A 24558-nucleotide genomic window follows, 5' to 3' on the forward strand; every position below is an offset into this window, starting at 1 on the left:
GCGAAGTTTAGGACAATTCGGGATGAATATCGTCCAGTATACCAGGAGTACCAAGCTAACAAACAAACCAGCATTAGATTGTAATGGCGGGAATGACTTGCATGGCTGCAACGATTGACGGCACGACCAACGGTCAGAGCGGTGACAATCGTTATTAGTGTTGATCCGAGTGTTGACAGCTGAGGCGCTCTTCCTCCTTGGACAATGAACGGTTGCCAAACACTTTGTAAAGACAACAATTACCTACCTCTACAGAAGCAGCCTTTCACAGGAGCAAGTCATGTTTGTACCCGTGGACAAGGAAAGAAAGGCCTCTTGAAGAAAGGGGTATCTCATTAATCTTTGTATGCTCTCATACTCTCGATATCTTAACAACAACAGCCACAAACCACCTGTTGCACTCGCATCAACCAACAACCGACATTCCACCCATTCTCTCCCACCGACATGCTGTTTCCCGACAACGGCTTTTATCGCCCCCATCCTCTCATCTATCTCCCAAGCGTTCCATCAGCCATGATCCCCATGAAACCCCCCCTGCTGCCCACCCCCCTGCCCCTGCCCCTGCCCTTGCACCGTCCACTCACCCCCCGTCAACCCCATCGGAAACGGCGACAGCCCCAAACCCCACGCGTCTGGAGCAAAGAACTCATTCATCCCCAAACCGCCCCCGCCGAAATTGATCCCGTTCACATTCAGGATCTCTTCAAAGGCGTTGGAGCCGGTTGTGATTTGGCTGGCTTGGGAGGGTGCTACGCCTGGGCCTGGGCCTAACCCTGCGCCTACGCCTACGCCGACGCCTACTGGTGCTGGTCCGGAGTTGGAGACGGGTGGGAGCATTTGGGGTGCTTGTTGAGCGTGTTGTGATGGTACGGGTGGTGCCATCGCTGGTAATAGATTTTGAGGGGGGCCGAGTTCGTGCGGGTCGTTTATGAGGGGAATGGGGCCGGGTAGAGGGACATTGGACATGCTGAATGCCCCTGGGGGACCGGGGGAGAAGGGCGCGGGTCCGGGGGTGGGTGTTAAGAGGTCGTTGGGTCGGGGAGTCTGCCCGGTAACTTGTACTTGGCTGATGGGGAGGCCCTCGGCTAGGAGTTTTTCGATGTCGGATTGCTGCAACATCATTAGCATTACATTCGCGAGCAAAGATAGGGAGAAGATGGGGGGGGAAGGCTCACAATAGCCCTACTCGCAGGCCCCGGACATGCCAACCTCGCCACCCTCAAACAAACACTAACCATCTCCCTCACTCCCTCCGCCGACGGAGCCGGCGACTGTCCCCCATCACGAGTTTGAAAAGAATGATACAACACCCGTCCACACTGCAATGCGCACCCCGGCAGATCTACATCCGCTAACGGCACACTACTTTCCCCCAAAGCCAGCACTTGGGCAAACATATCTGCCATCGCGCGAGCGTGTTTATAACACTCTTGTCTTGCCCATTCTACCAGCCCTTGCCTCTGGCCATTCTGTCCTTGCTGCCCCTGCCACTGCCCTTGCCCCTGAGCTGCTGGACTACCAACCGTGCTCCCAGCCAACTGCGCCAGACTACTTCCCGACAACGCCTCCTTCAGTCCTGGCAAGAACAGTCGATACAAGTCCAAGTGGCACTGCCTCCACCAGACATGCGTCGTAAAGAAGATGGCCAACCTCGAAGAGTACGACCGTAACCGGAGGTTCGACTCACTCCACCTAAACGAAGGCGGCAGTCTCGCTTCGAACGAGTCCAGCTCCGCTTTGAACTCGGCGCACCTTAGCGGGAGTTGCATCAGCTCGTTCGGGTCGGGGTTAGCGCCCACAACACGGAGAGAAAGCTGGAGGATCCGTGTCCTTAGCCAGTGCATGCGGATATGCAAGGCAGTGAATCCCACAGCGTCAGGAAGCTGGACTGGTTGTCCTGATGGACTCGGTGGTGGTTGGCGGAGAGGTTCGGTAACTTCGGGGAGATCGAAATCGAAGTTGCGCTCGTTGCAGGGGAGTTGCACGCGGATTTGTCGTTCTGGATCCGGCCAGAGGGCTAGGTCAGTTTGGCCGTTGGCGAACCAGGCGTCGATCATGTAGATGGACCACATCAGTCGGCGGCGGGATTCTTGGGCGAGGAAGCAGAGGGCTGGGTTTTCGACGTTCAGTCGCAGCACGTTGGCGAACCGCGAGGTAAGTGCGTGTAGCATGAAGGCCGCTGAGAACCGTTTTGATAGGATCCGGTGCTTGACGACGATTACCAAAGCTTCGAGGCGCGTGATACTCCTGTTTTCGAGCTCTGATGTGCAGATGGAAGCAGCCTCGTCGATGCATCGGTTGGAGAACAACTCCGGGTCGGCAACGGAGACGGAAGGGCCGAGGTCGGTTAGCAGGGCGGCAATGCCAACGATGGCGAGAAGGAGAGCGCGGTCCAGCAGGCCGGCGTCGTACCGCTCCATTAGCGAGGCCCGGTGGAGGAAGGAGAACATGGGCACGTGGTGGACATGCCGGAAGTAGTTGTCAAACGCGCGTTTGACGATAGGGTCGTCGGGTTGGGAGAGGTCGATGCGGCCGGATGCGTCTGGGTTGTTGCTGGGGATGGGAGCAGGACTGGCGGTGCTCCGGCCCCCTGTTATGCTGCCGTTGTGGTTCATGTCGTCGTCTAAATCGCGGGGATCGTCAAGGTGCATGCCGTTGCCCCCGTCGTCGAGAATCATTTCGCCGGCGTCGCCGAGGGAGGAGTTGTTCATGCCTGGTAGAGCTAGGCCTCGCTTGCCCTTCCTGAGGACACATGCAATTCCTAGAGCCCGGCATCGTTCGCAACCTCGATAGCCTCCGCTTCCACTTCCGCCTGGCCCGGATTTGTTGATGATTCCTGAGCACTTGGCTTTCTTGACATGGCAACTCTGACAAGCCTGTCGGGCTCTGATCCTCCTTAATCCCACCACTGGTGCCGTCGTCGTGGTACTGGTGGACACGCTCCCCTCCGTCTCTGTTGGGACCAGCCTGTCGATGGAGAAGGCTTCGTGGGAGGTGATTGAGTGACTAGGGCCAACGCCGGCGTCGATGCTCGTGGTGACAATGGTGTTGGGGTCATAGGAGCACGTAAATCCCAGCCGCTCGCAGTTGGTGCATTTGTCCGGTCGGCCATCGCATTTGACCTTGCGGGCGCGGCAGGTGATGCAGGTGCGTTTCTCGGGGCGGGAGCCGGGCCTGCCAATTCCTTCCGTTCCATGCCCGTGGCCGGATCCGGGTGTGGGTGGTGAGCTCATGTTCATTCTGAGCGTTGGAACCGCCCGGGTTAGCGGGGGCGCGTGAGGGGTGTTTGCCAATCCCGGGATGCGTCTTTTATGGCAAATAAGGCGAGAGAATGAGCCGGTGTTAGCTGGGGTCGATGATGGCCATCGGATCGATAGTGTCCAGTGAGTGAGTCAATGATGATGGTCTCGTGTTCGTCCAGCGGTCAGTTCCGCGAGTGAGTGTCCGTGCTCTTTGCTCCCTTGATATCGCGAATGATTTGTAAGCGCGTGTCCGTCAATAAATCTGCGTTTCTGTCGTTCCTTGTGAATCGTACGTCGTAAACCCGCGCTTGATCCTCTCAAGTCTTCATTGATGTCGCCGAACAAGATCGAGTTCGATGATGTGATCGGCGACCTTGATGGTTGAAAGTGGGGTTGGCGACGGAGGCTGCGGGCACCGGGCGCGACCGGAAACACGGGCGCCAAGACCTGAAGTCTCCAGCGCCCGCGCCTCTTTTGACCCACTATAAAATCCGGGGCAACACCCCTGCTTGGAGCCGCTGAAGTCCAACGACATTCGATGCATCATCACTCGCCGGGCTTTGAAGCATTCATTTCCATCGAAAACGGATAGCCAATAATGAGCGATATCGTCTTCCTGTAGCTTTGGCAAGTATGCCGGGGCATGTCTTTACACAGTCCGTTGCTAAAGCGCGCTCGGATTTCCAGTCTTCCCTCTTTGCGCTTTCACTTGTGGCATAGCGAGCCTTGAAAGCCAATCCTTCTTCATCAATCATGTCTTGAATCGGTTATCTTTCCACTCATTCGAAACGTTGTGTCTTCACGCAAGACTCTGGTTCCATCGCCGTCCTCGTCCCACTTGGCCATGTTACCACAGAGGCGGGAGTGCCTGGGCATACTTCTCGAGGATGGTCTTGTTGTCTCCCTCTACGTCGTTGCAACTGAAGGTGACCAAATCCTCAACCGCATCTTCTCGCAATATCTGCAGAGATGTGATCCGAGATTGGACCTCGGTGTTCTTCAGACGGCCTTTCACGCCAACATTCATGTCTTCGGGGGGTTGACGCGTATACTTGCGCTTCTTGGGATTCCCGTCGACATTGATGTTAATGCTGGACCCGCTAGGACTATTGGCCTGTGCTTGCTGTAAAGTCTAGAGTGTTAGAGGCGAATGGTATCATGTGTTCAAATGTTTCGCCGAGCTGGCCCATCCCAACGACCGGCCGACAATCACGTCCTTCTTCAACCCCTCTTGGTACACCGGGGCCATTCTTTCTGCCGGGGCTGTGTTTGCAACCTCGAGCATGCAAAGCGAGTGGTCCTGGCGACTTCCAAGCGCCTTGCAAGCTCTCCCAAGCGTACTACAGCTGCTGGCGATCCACTTTTGCCCTGAGTCACCAAGATGGCTCCTTTCGAAGGACCGCGTTGGAGATGCGTTCGGCGTATTGTCCGAGTACCACGGTGAGGGAATTCGAGGAAATGAATTTGCGCGTATAGAATATGCGCAAATTGAGACCACCTTTTCCCTCGGTGGTGGGATTGGTAGTCCCAATGCTTAGCACTACTTCCCCGTGCTTGTTGGTCAGGTTTGTGCGGTTTTCAGACTCGTCGGTGTCCGAGGTCTCTGGCCGCTCCCGCTGCCCTTGGACTTCCGCGTCATTCTCGTCCATCACATGCTCGGCACTCGACGCTGGAGCGTATCCAGGCAGAGGGATCGGAGCTGTTTTGACAATTTACGACCACTTCCTCCTTACCTTTGCCCTTGTCCGTGGTCTTGGGTGTGGAGGGTTAAGGGCGATAAGCTATGGGCGAAGGGGCGGCCGGGGATGAGATGATGGGTTCTTTGGCCTTGCCTTTGTCTCTGCGGCTGGTGGCTGGTGGTCATGATGGAAGAGGAGGCTTGACCATAATAACCCCGGGGGACGAGCGAGATTGCTCGTTGCTGTCTTGGGCGGGGGCAGTGTGCTTTGGTGAAATCCCGGGTCAGCCAATAGTTATCGGAGATGTCGTATGCGACGCCGTAATCGTGTAGGACTCTGAGGACATCCTCGTGCTCCTCAGTCGCAGGGATCGCTGCACAGATGGCCTGACGAACCTGGGCCTGGGTGGACTCCTCGATCTGCTCGAGCAAGAACGCGGTCTGCTTTTCGGCGGTCAAGTTGTTTGACCAAGCAGCCGGAGCCGCGGGTAAGGGTTTGTTGTTGTAGGTAAAAGGCGCCATGGTTGCGTGGGTACGATGCAGGCCAGCCGTTGATTCCCGTGTTGGGGAGCTCAACCAAGAAGAGACCTCTGGGTGTATTGAGGGTTGCTTGGAAACAGCGTGGAGGAAGCCTCCATCAACACGGCTTCGTTCTTACCAAAGACTTCCATTGCCGGTAGACAGAAGCTAGCTCTTAGCCGCGCTCCCCTCAGGCTTCTTACAACTTTCCGCTTTTGCAACTTTGCACAGCGCACGAAGCCGGCTCTCCATCAATGCAACACACCAAGCAACACCCCAGTCGAACTTCAGCACGGACAGTGAAGTCAACACTCCTCCAGCAGCCAACCAGTCAACTCCACGGCGATCTTGGACTTCAACCAAGCCCGTGATATCACTTTGGATGACGGGGAAGGCACTCGCAGCAGAGGACAAGATGGCCGTTCTCTTGCCATCTCATCTTCATCCAAAAATCTCCATGAGTCTTGATCAAGATCACATCAGGATTGTGTCGTCTTTCATCGCAAGCATCACGATATGTCAAAGGGAAATATCACGCGTCAAGTTCAGGTCTTGTCAGATCATCAAAGGCATTTCAATTCATTGTCATCATAAACTCCCGGCTGGTCCAACCAGCCCGGAACCCCCACCACCCCTCCCCCCGCCCCGGGCCTAAAAAGACCCTGTGTAGATCCGGACCTCCTCCAGGGTGCATGCCCCACAAACTTTGCCGCTCTTGGCGGTCTTGGTGATGGTCTTGCCCGCGCCGGGGCAGGTGCCGGGGCAGCGCTTGAAGCTGCTGCTGCTGCTGCTGTTGCTGGTGCTGGTGCTGGTGCCGCCCTCACAGGGAGTCGTGATGGTGGTGGTGGTGTTGGACATGGGTGAGCCGCATTTGCGGCAGAGGTGGGTGGTTAGGACGGTCTGGGTGCACATCCTGGCGGCGTCCTCGGTCTTGGGGTTGAGGGCTGCGGGCGGCGGGGCTTTGGCTGGGATGGGTTGGGTATAGGGCGCGGAGAGAAGGCAACAGCGGGGGCCTGGTACTGAAAATGCAAGCAGGGAGTTAGCGACGTGGTTTTGAGGCAAGTGAACAGAGTGAGAAGGCGTCATGGGGAAGTGAGAAGGCAGGGAGAAGAAGACGATATGCGTACCTTGTGTGGGCTTTGGCGAAACTGGGTCGCTGGTGCTCTGGTCTTGTTCAGTTGGCTGTCAGGTTGTCAGCAGAGGTCTTTCCGACAGCCTGGCAAGAGAAGTTTCGCAAAGGAAACTGGACCAAACTGGAGACAGAGTGGAAGGGACGGGAGTGATGCTTACTGTGGAGACGAGAGTCTTTGCTGTTGTTGTTGCTGCTGCTTGGGCTGTCGCTGCTGCTGTTCTGGTAACATAAAGGTCGAACTTGGTGGTGAGGGTGAAGAAGAAGAAGAGAAGAAAGGAACGAGACGAGGAAGAAGAGGGTCTTTTATCCTCCTCCATCTGGGACGGACAAGTGCCCGGGCAAACCTATTGTGAGAAGGAACAGAACGAAACCCGTGGGTCAACCTGCAAAGAGAATTGCGTGTGTTTCATCCCAACTCGGCAGACCGGTCACGCATGCAAGGTTCGAAGGAAAGAACGCTCTAGAGGAAGGTACGATATCTGCTCACGGACAGTTTGCTCCAGACACTCAAGCATGCGGTGATAGGGAAAGCAGTCTTTGAGCCCGCAGTCGTTTGAAACATTGGATGAACCGGCTACAAAGCTAAAACTCGGGACCGAGGCACTTGGGATAATCTCACAGAGGTTATTCAAGCATTCCGACATAATTCCATCCGAATATCAGTGTTGATACGGTAGCTAGCTGGTTGTGTCTTGGGACCGACGGAGGCTGATCCGGCCGCAAAATGTGGCAGAAACGTTCGGAAGAGAGACCAGTTCAGTCAGAGGAGTGCCTTCCTCAAGGCAGAGATGTGATACTCGATCTGTTGCATGCAAAGATTACTGCTGTGAAGAAAGACGGGAAGGAGTTTGGCAGAGACTGAGGAAGGGTCCGTCACGGGCCTCGTCAGATAAAAAGTGGGTCATCTGGGAAAGATCTAGACGTACAACCTTGACCCAAGGGGAAGGCACGCTACAAACGGTTGCTCATCGGATGGCACATGGGTGTGAAGACGACAAGCCTCGAGCAATCTGGATGACACCATGGGCAAGAACAGATGGTCGTCAGGAAAGAGGGCTGACGTAAATGCCTCCTCCCATTAACAATGGAAGGGCAAGAGTCAGACAGATCGAATGCAGCCATTTTGTTACCGTTGTTGAGAACAGAGTGAAGCCACCTGAAGAGCCTCCCAGGCTGCTTCTCCAGGCAAGATGGTATACCACCGAGATCATCTCATGGATTCACGTCAGAAGTGGAAGCCAACTGAAAGACTGAAGACAACGTGACAAAGCCAATTAGGGAAGGGTGGTGGACTGGAAGCACAGGTTGAGCAACAGAGTCCTTGTCAGGTGTGCCTGGCTGACTTGGGGCACCTTCCCGAAGACAGGATGGAAGATTTGCGTGGAACCGCCCTTTCCCAACTTTACGAAGGTGAAAAGGATCGACCACCTTGATGACCACAGTTGAGCCGCGCCCCACAGTACTCGGGAGTTTTCCTGCGGCCAAAGACAGAAGTGACGAGCTGTTCCTGGAACTGGAAGACGTCAGATGAGTCGTCCAGCAGGAGCCTGGACCATCGGACCACTGAACAACGGCAAGAACAGGCGAGGAAGGTACACTTGATCAACTTGAATCTGGAATGACAGAACGGATTCCTCTTGTGTGTGTAACCGTGAAATGGATGCCCTTCATGTTGACCTGACCGTGGGGTTGCCCTTGTGAGAGAATGTTGAGGCACAAGACTACCGCCTCCAGTCAGCATCCTCTGGAGCACGATCTTGGACCTCCAAGAAGACCATCATTTGTGGAAGTAGTTAGACAAGGCGAGGATCAACAACAAGTCAAAGGATTCAATGGATTGGTTGCTCTGCTGAAAGGAAGAAGAGTTTGCCTGCAAAATCCGCGTTGAACGGGCACAGGTGGTGGAAAAGTTGAATGGGGCGCGCCTTCCGCACACAACAGTACACCAGTCAGCTTCACGTCAGCTTTTTTTGTGCAATCTGTTGCCCTAGACCCCCGTCAAAAAGAGTGACCAAAATCACCAACACCAGAAATTGCACAACAGTCATGATTCAGAGGTCTAGCAGACAGATCTATACACAGCCTCGCTACTCCAGCTCCAGCGATGACCGTAAGGAAACGCGTTGGGGGTCTTGAATCTGCCTTTCAACAGGAACACCCGAAGAACGAGACTGCAGCGAAGTCCGTGAGCAGGCCGACATTGACTCCTTCGATAAGCTTCATGTTCTGAAATACCTTCAGCACCAGTGCGGATCCGTGGGCATTCTCGATGCCACCAACAGCAATGTCCATCGGAGAAAGCTTATTGTCGAACATATTCAACAAAGGGAACCCAAGTTACTGAATGCCGCCCAGGCCGTAAAGGATGCGACGGTCAGTCGCGCTGGGAATGTCCAGAATCTGCAGCTGCTCGGAACAAGAACCTACTGGAATGAATGGAGAATGCGAAGCAACAAGTATCGACTACTGTCTCTGCTTCTGCAGCCCCTACTGACTTGGTATCGTGAGTAACTTTGCCCAGCTTGCCTGAGATCTGCCGATACGAACTGTTGGACGCCTTTTCCCGCTTCTCCAACCTGTCCTTGACTGGAAAGACCACATGGCAAGGCTGAACTGACCAACCTACAAGGGGGTTTGAACAGCCTTTGTGACATGACTAGAGAAGCGAAACCGAGCTGACCTATTCCTCAACAGTCAAACCCTCCGAGCGAAAGCCACCGTGGCGGCCCAGCCGACGCAAAGCACGAAGTTCAGACCGCAACCCTCAACTTCGGACTCCTACTCTGCCTCCTCAACGATCCTCCTCCACCACCGATCCTCCCCAAGTCTCGCGACACGACACACGCTCGATAATTTTCGCAGCCGTCGTTAACTCCCGGAAGATCTTCGGGGCCGTTGCCATACGTATACGGTGGCGGGCTCAGTCGTCCAGAATCAGGGGTGATATCACTGGCAGGGATATTGTCAACTTCGACACTGTATTCGACCGTGTACATAATGCTGCTGTTGCCGCTGCGGATACCATGGTTTCCTGTCATTTCCTCGGAGGGGCCGTGGATGGGCTGTTCTGTGTCGGGAAGTTTCTCTTGGGACCTGTCCGAGTGAAGACGCAGCGAATGGATGGGAGCCTCTGTTGAGCGAGAAGATCGTGAGTTTATCCCCAGAGCAACCGTACTCGAACTTCCAGTCTTGCCACCGCCACCGCTGCATGAGCTCCTCTTTCCAAACCTCTTCCTTCCCATGATGACAGCGCTAACCACCATCTGCCTCAGCGTCGGCAAACAAGCGCAAAAGATACTAGACGCCGCTTCGAGCGTAGACCACCGATCGATATCGAATAGTGCTTGCGTCGGGTTTGGAGATTCCGTGAAAACAGTCAGATAACGCAGTCGGATGCAACTGAAGATCGTGACCCTGTCCACTTCCATGTCAGCAAAGAGCATTGTACATGACTATGAAGGCCAAAGCAAGGGAGCAAGAAAATAAAGAAAGAGCAACCCACAGCATCCCGATTGCAAACATCCCCGCCACCCCCATCTTCTTCCATACTCCCATCCTCAGTCCCCTGATACACCACAGCGGAATAGCCAACATCCAGATGTCGATGGTGATACTGACCACCGCCGCAGCGACGTGGAAAGCCTTCCTGTTTATGCACCTCCCCGGTCTCCTTCCTCCCCCTTCTCCTCCCCATCCTTCCCAGGTCGCATCTCCCCCCGGTGTCCCCTCCCGGTAATCCCACCCCTCAAACCACCACCTCACCGGACTACACTGCAAAACCCCAGCGATCGCACTTCCCAACCCAAACAACACACAAACCGAGATTGTTGCCCATAGCACCCTTCTCACCTCCTTTCCCGGGAAGATCCTGAGGTAGAACAACAGAAATACCACTTTGGTGAGGGCGACTTGTAAAAAGTAAATGATACCCATCCCGTACCCATACCTCACCGTTTTGGCGATATTGTCCAAAGGCAACGTCCACGCATCCTGGCCTACTCCCAAGGGATGGAGCCGAAAGATGGCGAGCAACAGGTTGGGCAGGCCGAGAGCGGTGATCTGTATCAAAGCGTAGTCGTCCGCGTGTAGGCGCTGCGATATAGGCAGATACTGGGAAGGCGGTCGTGAAAAGCCGTGCGAGGAGCTGTGGTTGGGGTGGGCGGGATAGGGGACAAAGAGTTTGTATAAAGTTCGCAAGGTGGTCAGCAGAAGGGTGGAGACTAAGAGGGCGATGTTTTCACGGAGCAGGAGGGCGGAGCGGTCACGAGTGTGGAGGTGGCAGTTGATGGTTGTGATGTTCTGGGTTGCTAGGTACGTGGTTGTTAGCACTTGGAGGTTCAGGTTCGGAGAGGGCATGCATGCCAGGGGAAGGGCTCACTGAGGGTTTGCCGGACGGAACAGAATTGGGAGAGACAGTGATTGAAGGACGAGGACAGTGTGTGGTTTGCTTGGTTGGTGCAGAGGCACGCCCAGTCATTGCTGGATTCGATGCAGGAATCTTCGAGGAGGTGGACTTGGATGCAGTTTTGCTAGGTTGAGTCTCAGCATTACATGAACTGTCCCAGAAGATGTCGGGTATACGCACAGCACAGCTTGGATAGACAGCGAGAATGTCGGACTCGTTCCTTGACTGAAAAGCAGTCACCCCATAGGGCGCAATGGTGAACAAAACGACAGCGCTCGGTAACCGCATAATGTCATCTTTCAAGGGCTTCTGGCGATGTTTGCAGAAATAGAAAGTCCCAATCCATCTTGAACCTCACAGTGGCTGGTCCGGTAGATATGCAAAAGCCACGACCGCTTCTGACAAAGCTCTGGCTACTAGACAGTCCTGTGCCACTGGGGGGAGTGGCAGAGCAGTAAACCTTATAGGCAACCAAGAGCGGCGTATAACCATGTATGGGAGAGGCCATGTCCCGTGTCTGACTGAGAACTGCAGCTACAAGGCGCAGAGGGAGAATGACGGAGGATGACTGGCGATACACTCAGCACAGGCGGCCCTGTAACCCCTCTGTAACCCCCCTGTAATCGACCTATCGCTTGCATGAGGCCTTGTTGTCTTCCTAAAAGGGTATCGTGAGATACCAAGAGTTATTAATCAGAAAACACAAAAAAAAGCTGCTTTTTTGCCGTTGATCGATGATATCTCCACCACTTTTTCCTGTACCCCTTAACGATCTGAGTCACCGATACTTTGAACTCGTGGCTATCGAATGCAGCCCTTTTTTTCCATTTCTGAATGATTATCTAAAGCGAACGGTGCCCGATTTAGCGGTGTTTAGACAAGCGCATAGGGCGGTGAGGAGCTGGGCTAAAGGAAGGGGGGTGTATGCTCAGCGGTTTGGGAGAAGGAGGAGAAGCAGCTGCAGAACATGGAGATGCAGGTCAAGAAGGGCCAGCGACGCCACAGCCAACAACAAGAGCTGGGGCAAGTGCAAGAAGTTAAACGACCGCCCTAACGACGTAAAAAACGATAAATTCGCCGACTTGTCGTATCATTGGCATCCGGGCATCCTGCTATCCGTTCTGTTGTCCCAAATAAACACCTTGACAGGTCTTGGGCACTTGACCTCGGTGAGTAAATACCGTATCCACCGCCGCTATGCGCAGCTTGATATGAGTATGCCTGGAGACTGGTGCAAGCATCCATTGACGACGGGAATGAATAAATCGCGAGAAAGTGACGGCACAGTCAAACACAAGGGCCAAAGGCGGCGCGGCGTTACATCTTGGCCGATCAACCTCCGTGGGATCCGCGACATGGAAAGGACGGAGTAATGGAATGGCTACCTTGGGACCTAATAAATGACTTATAGCAGTCACGGCAATGGCTTGAGGTAGGTGAAGGGCGGCGCAAGGTCCGTTGTTCAGCATTGAAGATCGGAGACTGGTTAGTGCCAAACGACGACAGCAAAGTCGAAGATTGAGGTCCCAGTCATTCCCAAGCCCTTACTTCCATATGGCCAGCATACAACCAACAAATGTCAGCATCAAAGTAATAAACGACACATTGTATGGCTGACTTTGGGGCAGTGACAATGATCGGAATCCTGGAACAGCGGTAGCGCGGGATGTGCCTGGCGATCCGTCTTCAGCCGCGTAGACCAGCGGTACACAGTCCCACAGGACAAAGTGGCTTGTATCAGGACTGTTATCCGTTTGGGGTAATTGTCGGCGGCTGACAAGATTCCGTGGAACGTTTCGTTGTGGTCCAATGGAAGAAAGGAGGAGTGAGTGCTGGGCCGTTCGGATGCTTCTTGGTCGTCATCGATGCTTCTCTCGGCAAACAACTGCCCCTGAGCCGATGTTGACGTGATGAAGTTCGCGGAAGCTCAGGTCCGGACGGAACAGCTGCTCCGTGCACGGGCCATATCTGGACTGAACCCCAAGAGCCCTAAAACGATTGACGGCCGAAACGGGTTTGGCCGCGACAGTGGGGGCTGATTGCAGGGCCAAATGCTCCGCTATGACTTCATCGATTGATCGAATGAAGCATTGCGATTGGCCAATCTCGATCCAAGTTGACGGCACAACGTCAGGGAGATCTTCAACGCGTCAACACTTCCTTCCGTTGTCAACACATGGTTGGGGAAGGCATGAAGCAGCATTGGGGAGGATGTATTCTGGCATTTTGGAGATCACACGAGGCTCCTGCCGTTGCTGGTCAAGTGTTGATACCTACAGAAAAGGGAAAACGACGCTCGCACATGGAACTCCTTTCCACCACTCTCCCTTTACACGACTTCTTCGGATTGTCATCGATCCGTGCTGGCCGAGACTGGGGGTCCGCTTCTTTTTCCGTCAACACAGTTCTGATTTGCACGGCGCAAGTCTTCCATTGTTTGATCGCCTCTCTTGTTGCTCGATCGCCTCTCTTGTTGCTCGATCGCAAACCCGCTCTGTATCCAAACGCATCGCACAAACGTACGGCAAACTCTTTTTCTAAACCTCTGAAGTGGCCAAGTGGAATAACATTTTTGCTTTTTGGCTTTTGTTCCCTTGCTTCTCTCAGGGTCTCAAGGGCCCATCCGTGCTTATACAACCACTTATAAGGAAGAATTGATATATAAAACAACCCGATTACAGCTTACACTATCAAACCTTCTTCTTTTGCCCCTTTTTGCCCCTTTGCCAATACCAAACAGGAGCAACTGCGTACCTTCCGGCGCCTGAGACACGAAGAGTGAATCCCCGCACATGACCGCGCCGCTGACCATTCCCGTCATCCTTCCGTGACTTCGACCTGTTTAGCGGCGAAGTGCTGCTTCGGCTCGCTATTTCTAATACATACGGGATACGGCTGAATCCGAGCAATCGGATCGACATTCTATGACGCCTCCCTGTAATCATCACGGCCGCATTGGACTGATATATCCCATTAAGCCCCTCCCAGAAAACATATCATCTCGAGATACCCTGATTCATACCTCCCACGCAACACATTCCTAACATAAACTACTTCGATCCAAAGCGGGCAGTCACTGGCAGCTGCTTCCCCCGAGGCAGCATATGCCCGCTACATCCAACCAAAACCCGCGATTGTCACAGCGACATCATACCTACAAAGCTTCCGTACAGGCGGCCTTGTACACATCACGCGGTCACTGCATCCTGCTGTGCCTGCAAACAGTACCTGCACAACACGACGCACGTCAACCACACCCATCCTCGCCATGGCTCCCCGTAAATCCAAAGCAGCGACACTGGACACGCCACGAAGCGAGAGTTCCACCTTCAGCTCAACCCTGGACTCCTCGGCCCCGTCGCCCGCACGCAATCTTCGGCGATCAGGTCGTAATCTTCTGCAGCCCGCCAGCGAAAAGGACCGCGACCACGAAAAACGAAGCGAAGTATTTGGCCGCATGATGGGCAGAGACGACACCGGCCAGGGTTTGCGGAATGAGAAGGAACAAGAGGAAGGGGTCAAGATGGCCATAGAAGGCTTGGCCAGGATGGAAAGACGACTGCAAAGAGCGACAAAGAGGCAGAAGAAGCAACTCGAAGAGGATGGAATCCCCGTGCCATCAGCGGTCAGCCGCCCCCCGACTGTGCCTTATCACCCTACGCCCATCAATGATGCGAAGCCCGAGGCCAAGAAACCGATGCTCAAGGCCCATCTGAACAACGCCGAGGGCGAGGCGGAAATCGGCGCTGACGGTATCGTGAAAATGGAGACGGCCGCAACCAACATTATCGAACCAGATCTGGATTCGCAGGATGCGCCCGAACGAGGTGCTGCTCGGCCACCACCTGTCAATAGCAGCTACCTACCATTACCATGGAAGGGCCGACTAGGTTATGTTCGTACATCGTTGAAGACTCAAAGGATCGTATCTAACAGCTTGTAGGCATGTCTCAACACCTACTTGCGCAACGCAAAGCCGCCCATCTTTAGCTCCAGGACTTGCCGCATGGCATCCATCATCGACCACAGATATCCGCTTCAATACGAGGACGAGCCGGAACATCACTTGAAGAATAAGCCCGACAAGTCAAAGAAGCCACGGGACGAACTGGGACACAAGTTTGTCCAGGACCTCGGCTTGGCCAACGCCCGTGACATCGTCAAGATGTTGCGCTGGAACGACAAGTACGGTATCAAAATGTTTCGACTCAGCTCTGAGATGTTCCCCTTCGCCAGCCATCCAGTGCATGGATATAAACTTGCGCCTTTCGCATCAGAGGTGCTCGCTGAAGCAGGAAGGGTAGCAGCTGAGCTTGGCCACCGCTTGACCACTCACCCAGGACAGGTAAGCACCCCCGTTGCTCCCTTTTTGTCTCTTCCTAACCAATCCTTTAGTTCACCCAACTCGGCTCTCCCCGAAAAGAAGTTGTCGACTCCGCCATCCGCGACCTCGAATACCACGACGAGCTGCTCTCGCTCCTCAAGCTGCCTGAGCAACAGAACCGCGACGCAGTGATGATCATCCACATGGGCGGCCAATTCGGCGACAAAGCCGCCACCCTCGAGCGCTTCAAGAAGAACTACGCTCGCCTCTCCCAGTCCTGCAAAAACCGTCTCGTCCTCGAAAACGACGACGTAGGCTGGACCGTCCACGACCTCCTGCCCGTCTGCGAAGAGCTCAACATCCCCCTAGTACTCGACTACCACCACCACAACATTTGCTTCGACCCGGCCCACTGCCGCGAAGGAACCCTCGACATCTCGGACCCCAAACTTCAAGAGCGCATAGCCAACACGTGGAAGCGCAAGGGCATCAAGCAAAAGATGCACTACTCCGAACCCTGCGACGGCACCGTCACCCCTCGCGACCGACGCAAACACCGCCCACGCGTCGCGACTTTACCTCCCTGCCCGCCAGACATGGACCTAATGATCGAAGCCAAAGACAAGGAGCAAGCCGTCTTCGAGCTTATGCGCACCTTCAAACTGCCCGGCTTCGACAAGATCAACGACATGATCCCCTGCGGCCGCGAGGACGAGAACCGTCCTGCGCCACCGCCCAAGGGACCCAAGAAGAAAAAAGTGGGCACAAGCCAGAAGAGGAAGAGAGCACCGGATGAAGAGGCGACTGAACTCGAGGGGGTGGGCGCGGGAGCGGATGATGTGTATGTTGCGCCGGAGGGACCGAAGGAGTTTTCAGAGGAGGAGAGGGCGATGGGTGGACCGTTGAATAGAGTTTATTGGCCGTTGGGGTGCGAGGAGTGGCTGAAGCCGAAGAAGAGGGAGGTTAAGAAGGGGAGGGTGCCGGAGGAGGGGGAGGATGGTGGGGAGTATGTTGGGTGATTACGCGGAAGTGAAGGGAAAGGGCCAATATTGAAGAATGATAGGGTTGTTGTTCTTCGGGTGAAGGTTGATGATACCTTGATGGAGAGCCGAGTCAGAGGTGCAACAAACCAGCTTTTGAGAGGTTTTGAGGCTCAACCTTGGAGATGCCTCCGTGGATGGCATTCACAGGTAAGTTGAAAAGATGATGGACTCCTTTTGGATTTCATGGTTGCAGTTGCATACGTCATGATAGACCAGCGCGCGTTCTTTGCAATTTCCATGGTAGTTCAGTTTGATCCGATAAACAAATCATAGAGCGCTGGCTCTTTGCAACAGGCGCGATTTCACACGAATCTTCAACTTTCCATCATCAAGCTTCAATCTTCAATACAAGATGTATCAGAGTCTCCAATCGTCCGATCTATTAGAACTTCTTTGATATGTACAACATAGACATTGGGTTAGGTAAAGTCGACAGCGTCGACCCTACCAAGCGACTGGCTACCGGAGGTCCCTCCGTTCGATCAGTATCGCGAGATCGTGCATTCGCTTGTTTATACCCGATCTGGCTGGCATTTCGGATCTCACGGTGTGGAACAACCGACAAACCGTCGGGCGGATGTGGGGGAGCTTGCGAAGCATGAAGGACGGTCTAGAACTGCCTTTTCCACCTACCTTGCTCCCTTTCACTTGAATGCGAATATGATGTCAAACTCCATGATCTTTGAATGTCCTCGTCATCATTGACCAGGGCAGTCGGCTTTGCGGTCTCGACCTTTCAACCGACCGACCGACCGACCGACCGACGTCGGTTGAACATCCCGACGAAGTTCGCTGCAACGGCCCAACGGAAGTTGCCGAGCCCGTATTTGCGGGGGGCTAGGCGGGGTGGAAATGTGTGAAGCCCAATACGAAGCCTGGCCCGGGCCGGCCAAATCTAAAATTGGCGGGCCTGGCCTTATCTGCATAATCGTTTCCGCTTTCCGCTTTGAAGTGCGGAATTTGCTTGAGGCGAGCGGGACTGGGGAGCGGAACTGGCGGGAGAAGTAGAGTGTACATGCATTGCACGATGGTGTCGGCGCATGACTCGGCGGGAATCTCGGTGATATTTGCTATCTTGTCATGAAAGTTACCAGTACGAACAGAACTTCATGTTACGAACGAAGGTTTCGAACAAAGCTAGAGGTAACGAACGAATGGATGAGAAGGGACTGGAGGGTGCTCCGAAGGAAGCGATTCAGGCAAGCGAGGCCCCGAGGGTCACGGGGAGGGAGAAAAAAAACTGACTCGGAGTCTGCTGCAGTAGCTCGCTTGCGATATGTACCATCTGGGTTGAGGGATTGAGAAGGATGCAGGTGGTAAGGCAGTGAGGCTCAACCTCCGTGGAGGAAAGAAAAGTCTGATGTCAAAATGATGTGAAGAGAAAAAAAAGAGGAGGGGAAAAAATTCCTGGGTCCAACCAAGGCTGTGAACGAAACGTGTGTTCAACGGCGGTCAAGCCCAACCCGCGAAGGAGAAAAACAAAGATGGCGCATTAGCTAACATATATCGAATTTTAGGTAAGATACCTCTATGTATGGCCAAGGAAATCCAGAATGTCGAATTTGTTGAACAGTACAACGCTTCCAGGTTGGGTATGTGGTGGGAAAGATATCGGGTAGGAATACTCTCGAAACAAACCTTCAGCCAAGACAAGAAAGTTGCCAGCCAGCCAAACAAAGATTCAGGAAAACGTGATGGGAAAGGGCTTCTATATCGAGTTTTGGCAATTTCTTCAAGAAGCTGAAGCCAAGCCGCCAAGCATTTCCAGGTCCTCCTTTAGAGGAGTGCTTCCAAGGCTTCCAAGGCTTCTAGACGTGAGCGGATATGGCTGGGAGGCGCAAGCCGGGCGCAAAGTTGTGATATGCAACGTTGTGTTCTCAAGAGGTATGTAATGGCTTAGGTGAGATGATGAAGGAAGCTGAAGCCAAGGAGTGCGTTTCGAACTTCATCCATATCCGTAATGAGTTTCGATGTTCCAGACTCGAGCCTCTCGGCAACATCATGACTTGACCGGATAATGCGGCTCTTCACCTCAGCAAGGGGCCAGTCATATATCTTACCTAATCTCATAGTCATCATGAAATCTTCGTCTCATGACTCCTTCCATGACAGCCAAGAGCTCAGACAACAGGTCTCGACCTTGGGAGCAATTTGAATCTGAAGAACAACGCTTGAGCAACGCCCGCTCGGACCCCGGATCCCGAAGTTTCCCGGCCTCGCCTCTGGACTCTGGAGATTGCCAGGCACTATCGAGCAGAAGTCCTTTTTCTGGCGGCGACGGCGGCTGATGAGGGAAATGAGAGATGATCAATGTCCGCAAGGGCATCACGTAAGATGTTTATAAACAATGGTGGACAATCGTGGACAATGAGCTGAGAGATTGAAGGAGGACCGGCGTCGCTGGACATCGGATATGCTCGGGATGATTCTTGCTGGCGCCGTCTCTATGCGATGTGGTCGCCGTTCTCCTGCTTCGTGATCACCGGCCGACTAGGTACAGGTAGAGTTCATATTGCATCTCGTGTCCGGCTCCGCGAAGACAAGGGAATGCCTCTTTTCAGCTCGAGGGGCTCGGACGGCAGTGGACGGCAGAGAACGAACGGATGGGTAGGGCTAGTTCTCCGGATCACTGGATCAGCAGCGATCAAGATCTTCAGGGGAACCCGTTCATTTGGATCTTGTTTGAGGCCTCCAAATTCCCTTTGCCTGCGTGTTTCCTCTTTGGTCGCTAAAAAACAGCATGTGCACAACACGTGTGTAGCCGCGGTTATCATGCAAATAATCGTTTCATTCGGTTATATACCCGTTCTCGATTTGAAACAGCGGGTTGATGGTGATCTTTGTTGATCTTTTCGAGGCGGGCGGCTCGGTGTGGGTGTGGGCAGTGTTCTGGACTTTTGGGGCTTTGAAAAGGTGGGTCCGCATGGTTCTTTTAACGAACTGTTTGTCATTTCTGTCTCTCAGCGAGCGTCTGGTTCATGATTTGCTCGGTCACCGGATACAGATGACCTTCCAGGTCACCAAGTTGAAGCTGTCAACAACCAGAGTCTCACCGAGAATGAAATCAAGTTGTTGCCCATTTATTGCCTCTGCAAAGTATCATGAACTCGAGATATTAGAGTGAATCCTCCATAAGCGCCAGTGACAACCTGAAACGATAGATGATCGCTGATCGCCCTCGCAGATTTGTTTTATTTCCCGAAACCCCAAATTGAGTTGACTTAAACTTCCAAATTCGCGGGTCGTGTCCGAGCGTGCGACTATCATATTTTTTTCGGAAGGACGGTTCCTCCCGCTGGCCTGTGTTCCTGTTTTGGCCGCCTGGTCTGCGGTGGCTAAACGTCGGTCGTGGGTTTGTACCGTAATACATACGCGTACGTAATTACGGTATCGACCGCGGCGGTCGGGGGTATTCGGGGCTACTGGCCGGGGGTCCGATTACTGGGTCGCGGGGATAACTAGAGGTAACAAAAGACATATCCACTGATGGTCCTTCAAACATGTGTAATTTGACGACAGACGGATTTGGTGAAATTGAAATTGACTTCAATGTGTTCATCGTTCAGGCAACAAAGACATTTTTGCACGCAAGCGATTGGTGCTTTCCCGCCGACCCGCCGTGGTCTTTTTCGTTTCTCTGAAGCAGTCGAAAAGGGGAGGGATTGACTGTTGTCCGGTTACTTGGGATGAACCCTTCAGTGTTGGGCATCAAAAACCACCGGGAACTCATACCTCCGCCCAGGACCGTCACAGAATCGGTGATGGGATTTTGCGAATCGAGATTGTGAAATCTACCATTCAACACTGACAGCAATGTTTCAGCGAGAATTTCAGCTCTTGGGTAATGGTTCTTATGGGTGGTCAAGTTATCAAAAACGGTGAATCGTGCAGCTCGATGCAGCAGCCATGCAGTGCAAGTTGAAGCCGGGCATGGCCCGGGTGGTGGTAGTGGTGAGTTGGGGTCTGGACTTTTGGGGGCCGAATGGTGGGGTAGGTAATCAGAGCTCTCGAGTTGCTGTGGTTTCTGGCCAAAAACATCGACAAGACACCCGACAGCTGGTAGAGAGGTGGGTGCGCCGGTAAATGAGTGCATCGTCGAGTTTCAGCTCAATGATGCGGATGGTAGCATCGTGAGAAGCGGTTATAGATTACGTTGTTGATGAAGCGGTGATGAGGGCTGGAAGAGGCTGGAGATGACCTTGCATTAAATCCGGAAGTCGTCACGCCGTCAGCAGCGTCGTGATAGCAACATGTGCCGGATGAACCACGACCGATGATGTCGTCGTCTTCCGCTCCTGCCGGAGGTCGGACAGGTCGGAGAGGTCTCGGTAAGGTACTAGTCGAGCAGAATTACCGCTAGGGAAAATCGGTGTCGACATTAGTGGTCCATCGGTCTGACCTGTCCGTTGTCAGTTACGAAATTTACCGTCAGATTCATGCAAAAATGGCGATACTTTCGTAGCTTACCGTACACGTGATGGCTGTCCAGTGTTTTGGGTACCGTATGCCACCCCTGAGCACCGGCTTGACAGGCATGGCAGGCTGCTTTGGCGGGCGTGCACGGACTCATGCACGGGCCTTGAATTAGCGTAATTTTCAGAAAATCGTCAGGAAAGGTAAGAATGTCATTTTTTCGGTTCCTATCGATCACTAGTCGACATCCATCCATCGTCGGTGACCAATCCTGCCCACCATCCATCCAGGGACGAGATATCAGACCGGGGGGCGAGGCTGTGGCCAAGACAAGGGGACCAAGATCACGATCTACGTTAACAGAATTTGCTCGGAATTTTCCGGTGAATCTGTTATTTCAACTTTTCCGGTTGCTGACCACAGAGCTATGTACGGTAACAACCCTCGGCAAAGGGCCAAGATGAACACGAACAGAGTGGATGCGAGCAGTCCACGGCCACAACGGTATCCTGGGGAGGTTTCATGGAGCTAGGCATTTTACATCTCGCTCGCCTCGTCATTGTATGAAGGCCGGCGTCCCTCACTCGCTACGTACCGTTGACTCTAGCCATGTGCTGGTAGATGTGTAGCAGTAGGTAGATCTTAGAATGGCAAGCTAAGCTCCATCAAATCCTGTTTCACGGCTCCAGCTTGTTTCAGCCCAAATATGCAATGAACTGCAATCAACCCGTCCTCTTGGCGCCAAAAGCAAAAGGACATGATGTGGGATGAGATGAGGGGAGCTCAAGGGAAGCCGGGAGAGGATTAGTTCAGGGTCTGGAGATGAAGCTATCCGGAATGAAGCATTTTCAGGTTCGGGTTGGCTTGCAGTGTTCGGATCACAACATCGGTCTTGGAATTATTGGTGAGGAAATAAGGTATCCTTGCTGAGTCGGTATTGTTTTGGGCATCCGTCAGACAAGCATATCGATTGCGTGTGTCTCATAGGCTGGTGAGACAGAGAGAATGTCATTGATGTTGAGATGTTGATGTTGTGTGCAATTGTTGAAAGTGCTGATGATGCTGGCCGGCCGACTTTCTACAAAAAATGACGGCTATGTACAGTAGAGCTAACAGAATACCCCACAAATTGCCTGGAAATCTGCTAGCAACACTGTCTCCTCGGAAATGCTCTCGTGTGCCTGCAGCACGACGTGGTCGGACTCACATGGGCCTGGACCGGGAGTTGGCGGGGGAGGTGGATGAGTGGATTAAGAGCCCATCGCTCGGCCATGCAGGTGCAGAGGACAGGCCCATAAAACGCGTGGGGCCAGCCACTAACACGGCGTACCGGATTGGAACGGACTGGTACTGGTCCCGTAACTGCAATTTTGCACCACACTAACGACGGGCAAGAGTACTTGGGCAGCCAGCCAAGAAGGGCACAAGCAACACTCTCGAAGCCCCTCGTGAAGTCCCCTCCGGTCCCCTGTTGTTGACCAGCTTGATGCCGCATGACGTAGATCATCGACCCTGCTGCCGACCATGACGGGACCATCCATACCTGGCATGGCCGGCCAGGAAAAAGGGCCCCAATCAAGAAGACAGGGGTCGACGGGGCTTGCAGCGGCCATTACTTCATCATGAGAAGCCATGAGTGCCAATTTTGGGTCCCATCCAGTCCGGTGCCATCCTGGGCCATGTCGACATCAGCGTTGCAGCAGGAAGCACGGCGACCAGTCATCTTGAATGAGGACCCGGAGGGGGTCACGGAGGGGGGACACAGAGCACGAAAGAAACACAGGGCCCAGCCGACCAGGGCATGGGCATGAACATGGACGAGAGAGTGACATGGGCAAAGCCTGGAAGAGCGTAGGCAGCCCGATGCGTCCGGTGTGATATATTTCTGATCAAAGTACCTTATACGTTTCACAAATATCTTGATCCCTACGATCCAGTCATCAGGTCAGCCCTCTGGAAATTCTCTTATCTACCACCACCTTGCCCGTTTGTTGCCGACGACCACAGAAGCATGGGACAATAACACAACACAACTCAACCCATACACACCGACATGTGGATGACCCGGCCCGTCCATCGTATTGATGAGCTGAGCAGAGAGAGAAAGGGGGACAATACAAGCAGTTGGGTGCCTTTTGCATCTTCAGCTTAAACCCCTGATATAGCCGAACCGACTTTGACACGGTCACGCATTTGCAACTCTTGGCAGTTCTTTCCTGCAGCAACCTTTTACACATCCGGACCGTGACCTCGACACGAAACACACACAAGGACAAATAGGGAAGGAACAGAAGAACTCGAGAAGGAGCAACTCTGCTATATAACCATCGAGCCCTGATCATCCAAGCCCTATCCCACAAACCACAAATCACCACCACCATCGGGGACCTCCGACAGAGAGTGATCACTGGGTTGTGTTTCTTACCCGACACACTTGCAAACGGCCACACACACGCACCCTCCACTACACCTCAAACATTTCGATACCCCGGCTGGCCGATTGAACACTGCCTGGCTGCGCCTGTTCGCCTTACGCAAGACCATCAACGCACAGAAGGATTCTTTCGGATCGAGACGGAGCAATTCCCAGCGTCTGTGTGCCAACTAACAAACGGCTGAATTCGCCCACATCCTTCTCTGACCAGTCGAACTTCACTTCTTCTCCTCGCTTGCGACGGACTGAAAACGAACCTTCCTCAATCAAGCAAGGAAGAAGATTCCATTTCTATTGCCATTGTCAATTCAAGTCGATGTAAGTTTGATGATTTCCTCTCCCTTTTGGCACCTTGACCGCAGCGTCGATGGCTGTGAACTCGATATTCAACGTCGTCGAATCGATGCTCGAAATCCTCGTCCGAAACACCCGCAGAAACAAGCTGCTAACAGCGATCCCCCAGATCACCACCAACTGCTACCCAAATAGCAGTTGATCAGCAATCGCTAAACTCCAAACAAGCAACCAAATCCAACCAATCAAGACTATCACAACTACCAACCCTCCACCTTCGTTCAAAGTCAACCCGACAAACCAAACCATCCAAAATGTGCGGCACCAAGATCTCGTACGCGTGCTCGACCACGCTCATTTCGCAGTCGACCACATGCTCCTGCGCGAAGGTCATCGCCTGTGGCAAGAGCACACTCTACTGCGGCACTTGCAGCCACCCTCGGTGTAAGGAGCTCCGGGGCGAGAGTACGGTGACGGTATAGGAGTGATTTGACGGCGGGTCCGAATCTCCCACCAGCAGTCTCCAGTCCTCGGGACTCGGCTCGTCGTCAAATCCACAAAAGCAGAACTCCTGGCCGGTACCAGAACAAGCTAGAACATAGACGAGGCAAGAAGAGGGCTGAGAGACCTAGAGCAAGCAAGCTAGCAGCATGGAGGAGGAGCAGAACTGGAGGCCAACCTGACCCAAGAGGAGGAACACGGTGGCACAAACCGGCGAAATGTGTAGGATTTACAAGAAGCATTACAAGCAGTAGCAGTAGCACGAAAGATGCGCTGCACAGCGGTCATCGAAGTCAGGAAGAGGCACAAAGCCCACCGGCTCGAAACAAGACCAAACTGATCAGATGGATGGACTTAAACTGGACGGACGGACTGGCGGGAACGGACGGACGGATGATACCTTGGGCGCTCGGGATACATTTGTTATCGGCATTTGCAATTTGCGATGTCATCTTTTCCTTTTTTCCTTTTCAAACCATGTACAAAAAGGCATCATTTCGATTCTTCCAACTGCATCGCATCATCATACTTACACGCGGTGGCTAGGCGGCAATCAATCAATGTTGCCAG

The 24558-nt window shown here is 53.5% G+C and overlaps 8 protein-coding genes across 8 annotated transcripts; 5 read left to right on the forward strand and 3 right to left on the reverse strand.

The window, feature by feature from the left end:
- Positions 1-510: 510 nt before the first annotated feature.
- B0H65DRAFT_555511 (uncharacterized protein) lies at positions 511-3722 on the reverse strand (the record flags this gene model as incomplete). The annotated part of the gene is made up of 2 exons (XM_062830031.1): positions 1179-3722; positions 511-1113 (listed from the first exon to the last, which is right to left on the reverse strand). Exons 1-2 carry the CDS (start codon positions 3240-3242, stop codon positions 511-513), a joined length of 2667 nt encoding a protein of 888 aa, XP_062683697.1. The 5' UTR covers positions 3243-3722.
- A 701-nt stretch (positions 3723-4423) lies between these two features.
- Positions 4424-4735, forward strand: B0H65DRAFT_393300 (general substrate transporter; the record flags this gene model as incomplete). The annotated part of the gene is made up of 1 exon (XM_062823758.1): positions 4424-4735. A coding segment is annotated over one exon (312 nt), but the record flags the coding sequence as incomplete, so codon positions are not given.
- A 293-nt stretch (positions 4736-5028) lies between these two features.
- B0H65DRAFT_506049 (uncharacterized protein) lies at positions 5029-7115 on the forward strand (the record flags this gene model as incomplete). Its single annotated transcript, XM_062828037.1, has 5 exons — positions 5029-5104; positions 6113-6302; positions 6643-6796; positions 6870-7044; positions 7078-7115. 5 exons carry the CDS (start codon positions 5029-5031, stop codon positions 7113-7115), a joined length of 633 nt encoding a protein of 210 aa, XP_062683699.1.
- A 2209-nt stretch (positions 7116-9324) lies between these two features.
- On the reverse strand, positions 9325-11267 carry B0H65DRAFT_545530 (uncharacterized protein; the record flags this gene model as incomplete). Its single annotated transcript, XM_062829387.1, has 4 exons — positions 9325-9988; positions 10077-10881; positions 10953-11103; positions 11160-11267. The coding sequence occupies 4 exons, from the start codon at positions 11265-11267 to the stop codon at positions 9325-9327; spliced, it is 1728 nt and encodes a 575-aa protein (XP_062683700.1).
- Positions 11268-11490: 223 nt separating this feature from the next.
- On the forward strand, positions 11491-12696 carry B0H65DRAFT_86757 (uncharacterized protein). The gene has a single exon (XM_062831502.1). The coding sequence runs from the start codon at positions 11714-11716 to the stop codon at positions 12350-12352; it is 639 nt and encodes a 212-aa protein (XP_062683701.1). The 5' UTR covers positions 11491-11713; the 3' UTR covers positions 12353-12696.
- A 1390-nt stretch (positions 12697-14086) lies between these two features.
- B0H65DRAFT_86765 (UV-endonuclease UvdE-domain-containing protein) lies at positions 14087-16533 on the forward strand. Its single transcript, XM_062831503.1, has 3 exons — positions 14087-14874; positions 14923-15324; positions 15375-16533. Exons 1-3 carry the CDS (start codon positions 14248-14250, stop codon positions 16320-16322), a joined length of 1977 nt encoding a protein of 658 aa, XP_062683702.1. The 5' UTR covers positions 14087-14247; the 3' UTR covers positions 16323-16533.
- A 2891-nt stretch (positions 16534-19424) lies between these two features.
- Positions 19425-20745, reverse strand: B0H65DRAFT_454704 (uncharacterized protein). The gene is made up of 2 exons (XM_062826205.1): positions 20079-20745; positions 19425-20012 (listed from the first exon to the last, which is right to left on the reverse strand). The coding sequence occupies exons 1-2, from the start codon at positions 20437-20439 to the stop codon at positions 19909-19911; spliced, it is 465 nt and encodes a 154-aa protein (XP_062683703.1). The 5' UTR covers positions 20440-20745; the 3' UTR covers positions 19425-19908.
- A 3056-nt stretch (positions 20746-23801) lies between these two features.
- Positions 23802-24133, forward strand: B0H65DRAFT_419066 (uncharacterized protein; the record flags this gene model as incomplete). The annotated part of the gene is made up of 2 exons (XM_062824178.1): positions 23802-23957; positions 24083-24133. 2 exons carry the CDS (start codon positions 23802-23804, stop codon positions 24131-24133), a joined length of 207 nt encoding a protein of 68 aa, XP_062683704.1.
- Positions 24134-24558: the final 425 nt, after the last annotated feature.

Source organism: Neurospora tetraspora (assembly GCF_033439725.1).
Source record: "Neurospora tetraspora strain CBS 560.94 chromosome Unknown B0H65scaffold_2, whole genome shotgun sequence".
NCBI lineage: Eukaryota > Fungi > Ascomycota > Sordariomycetes > Sordariales > Sordariaceae > Neurospora > Neurospora tetraspora.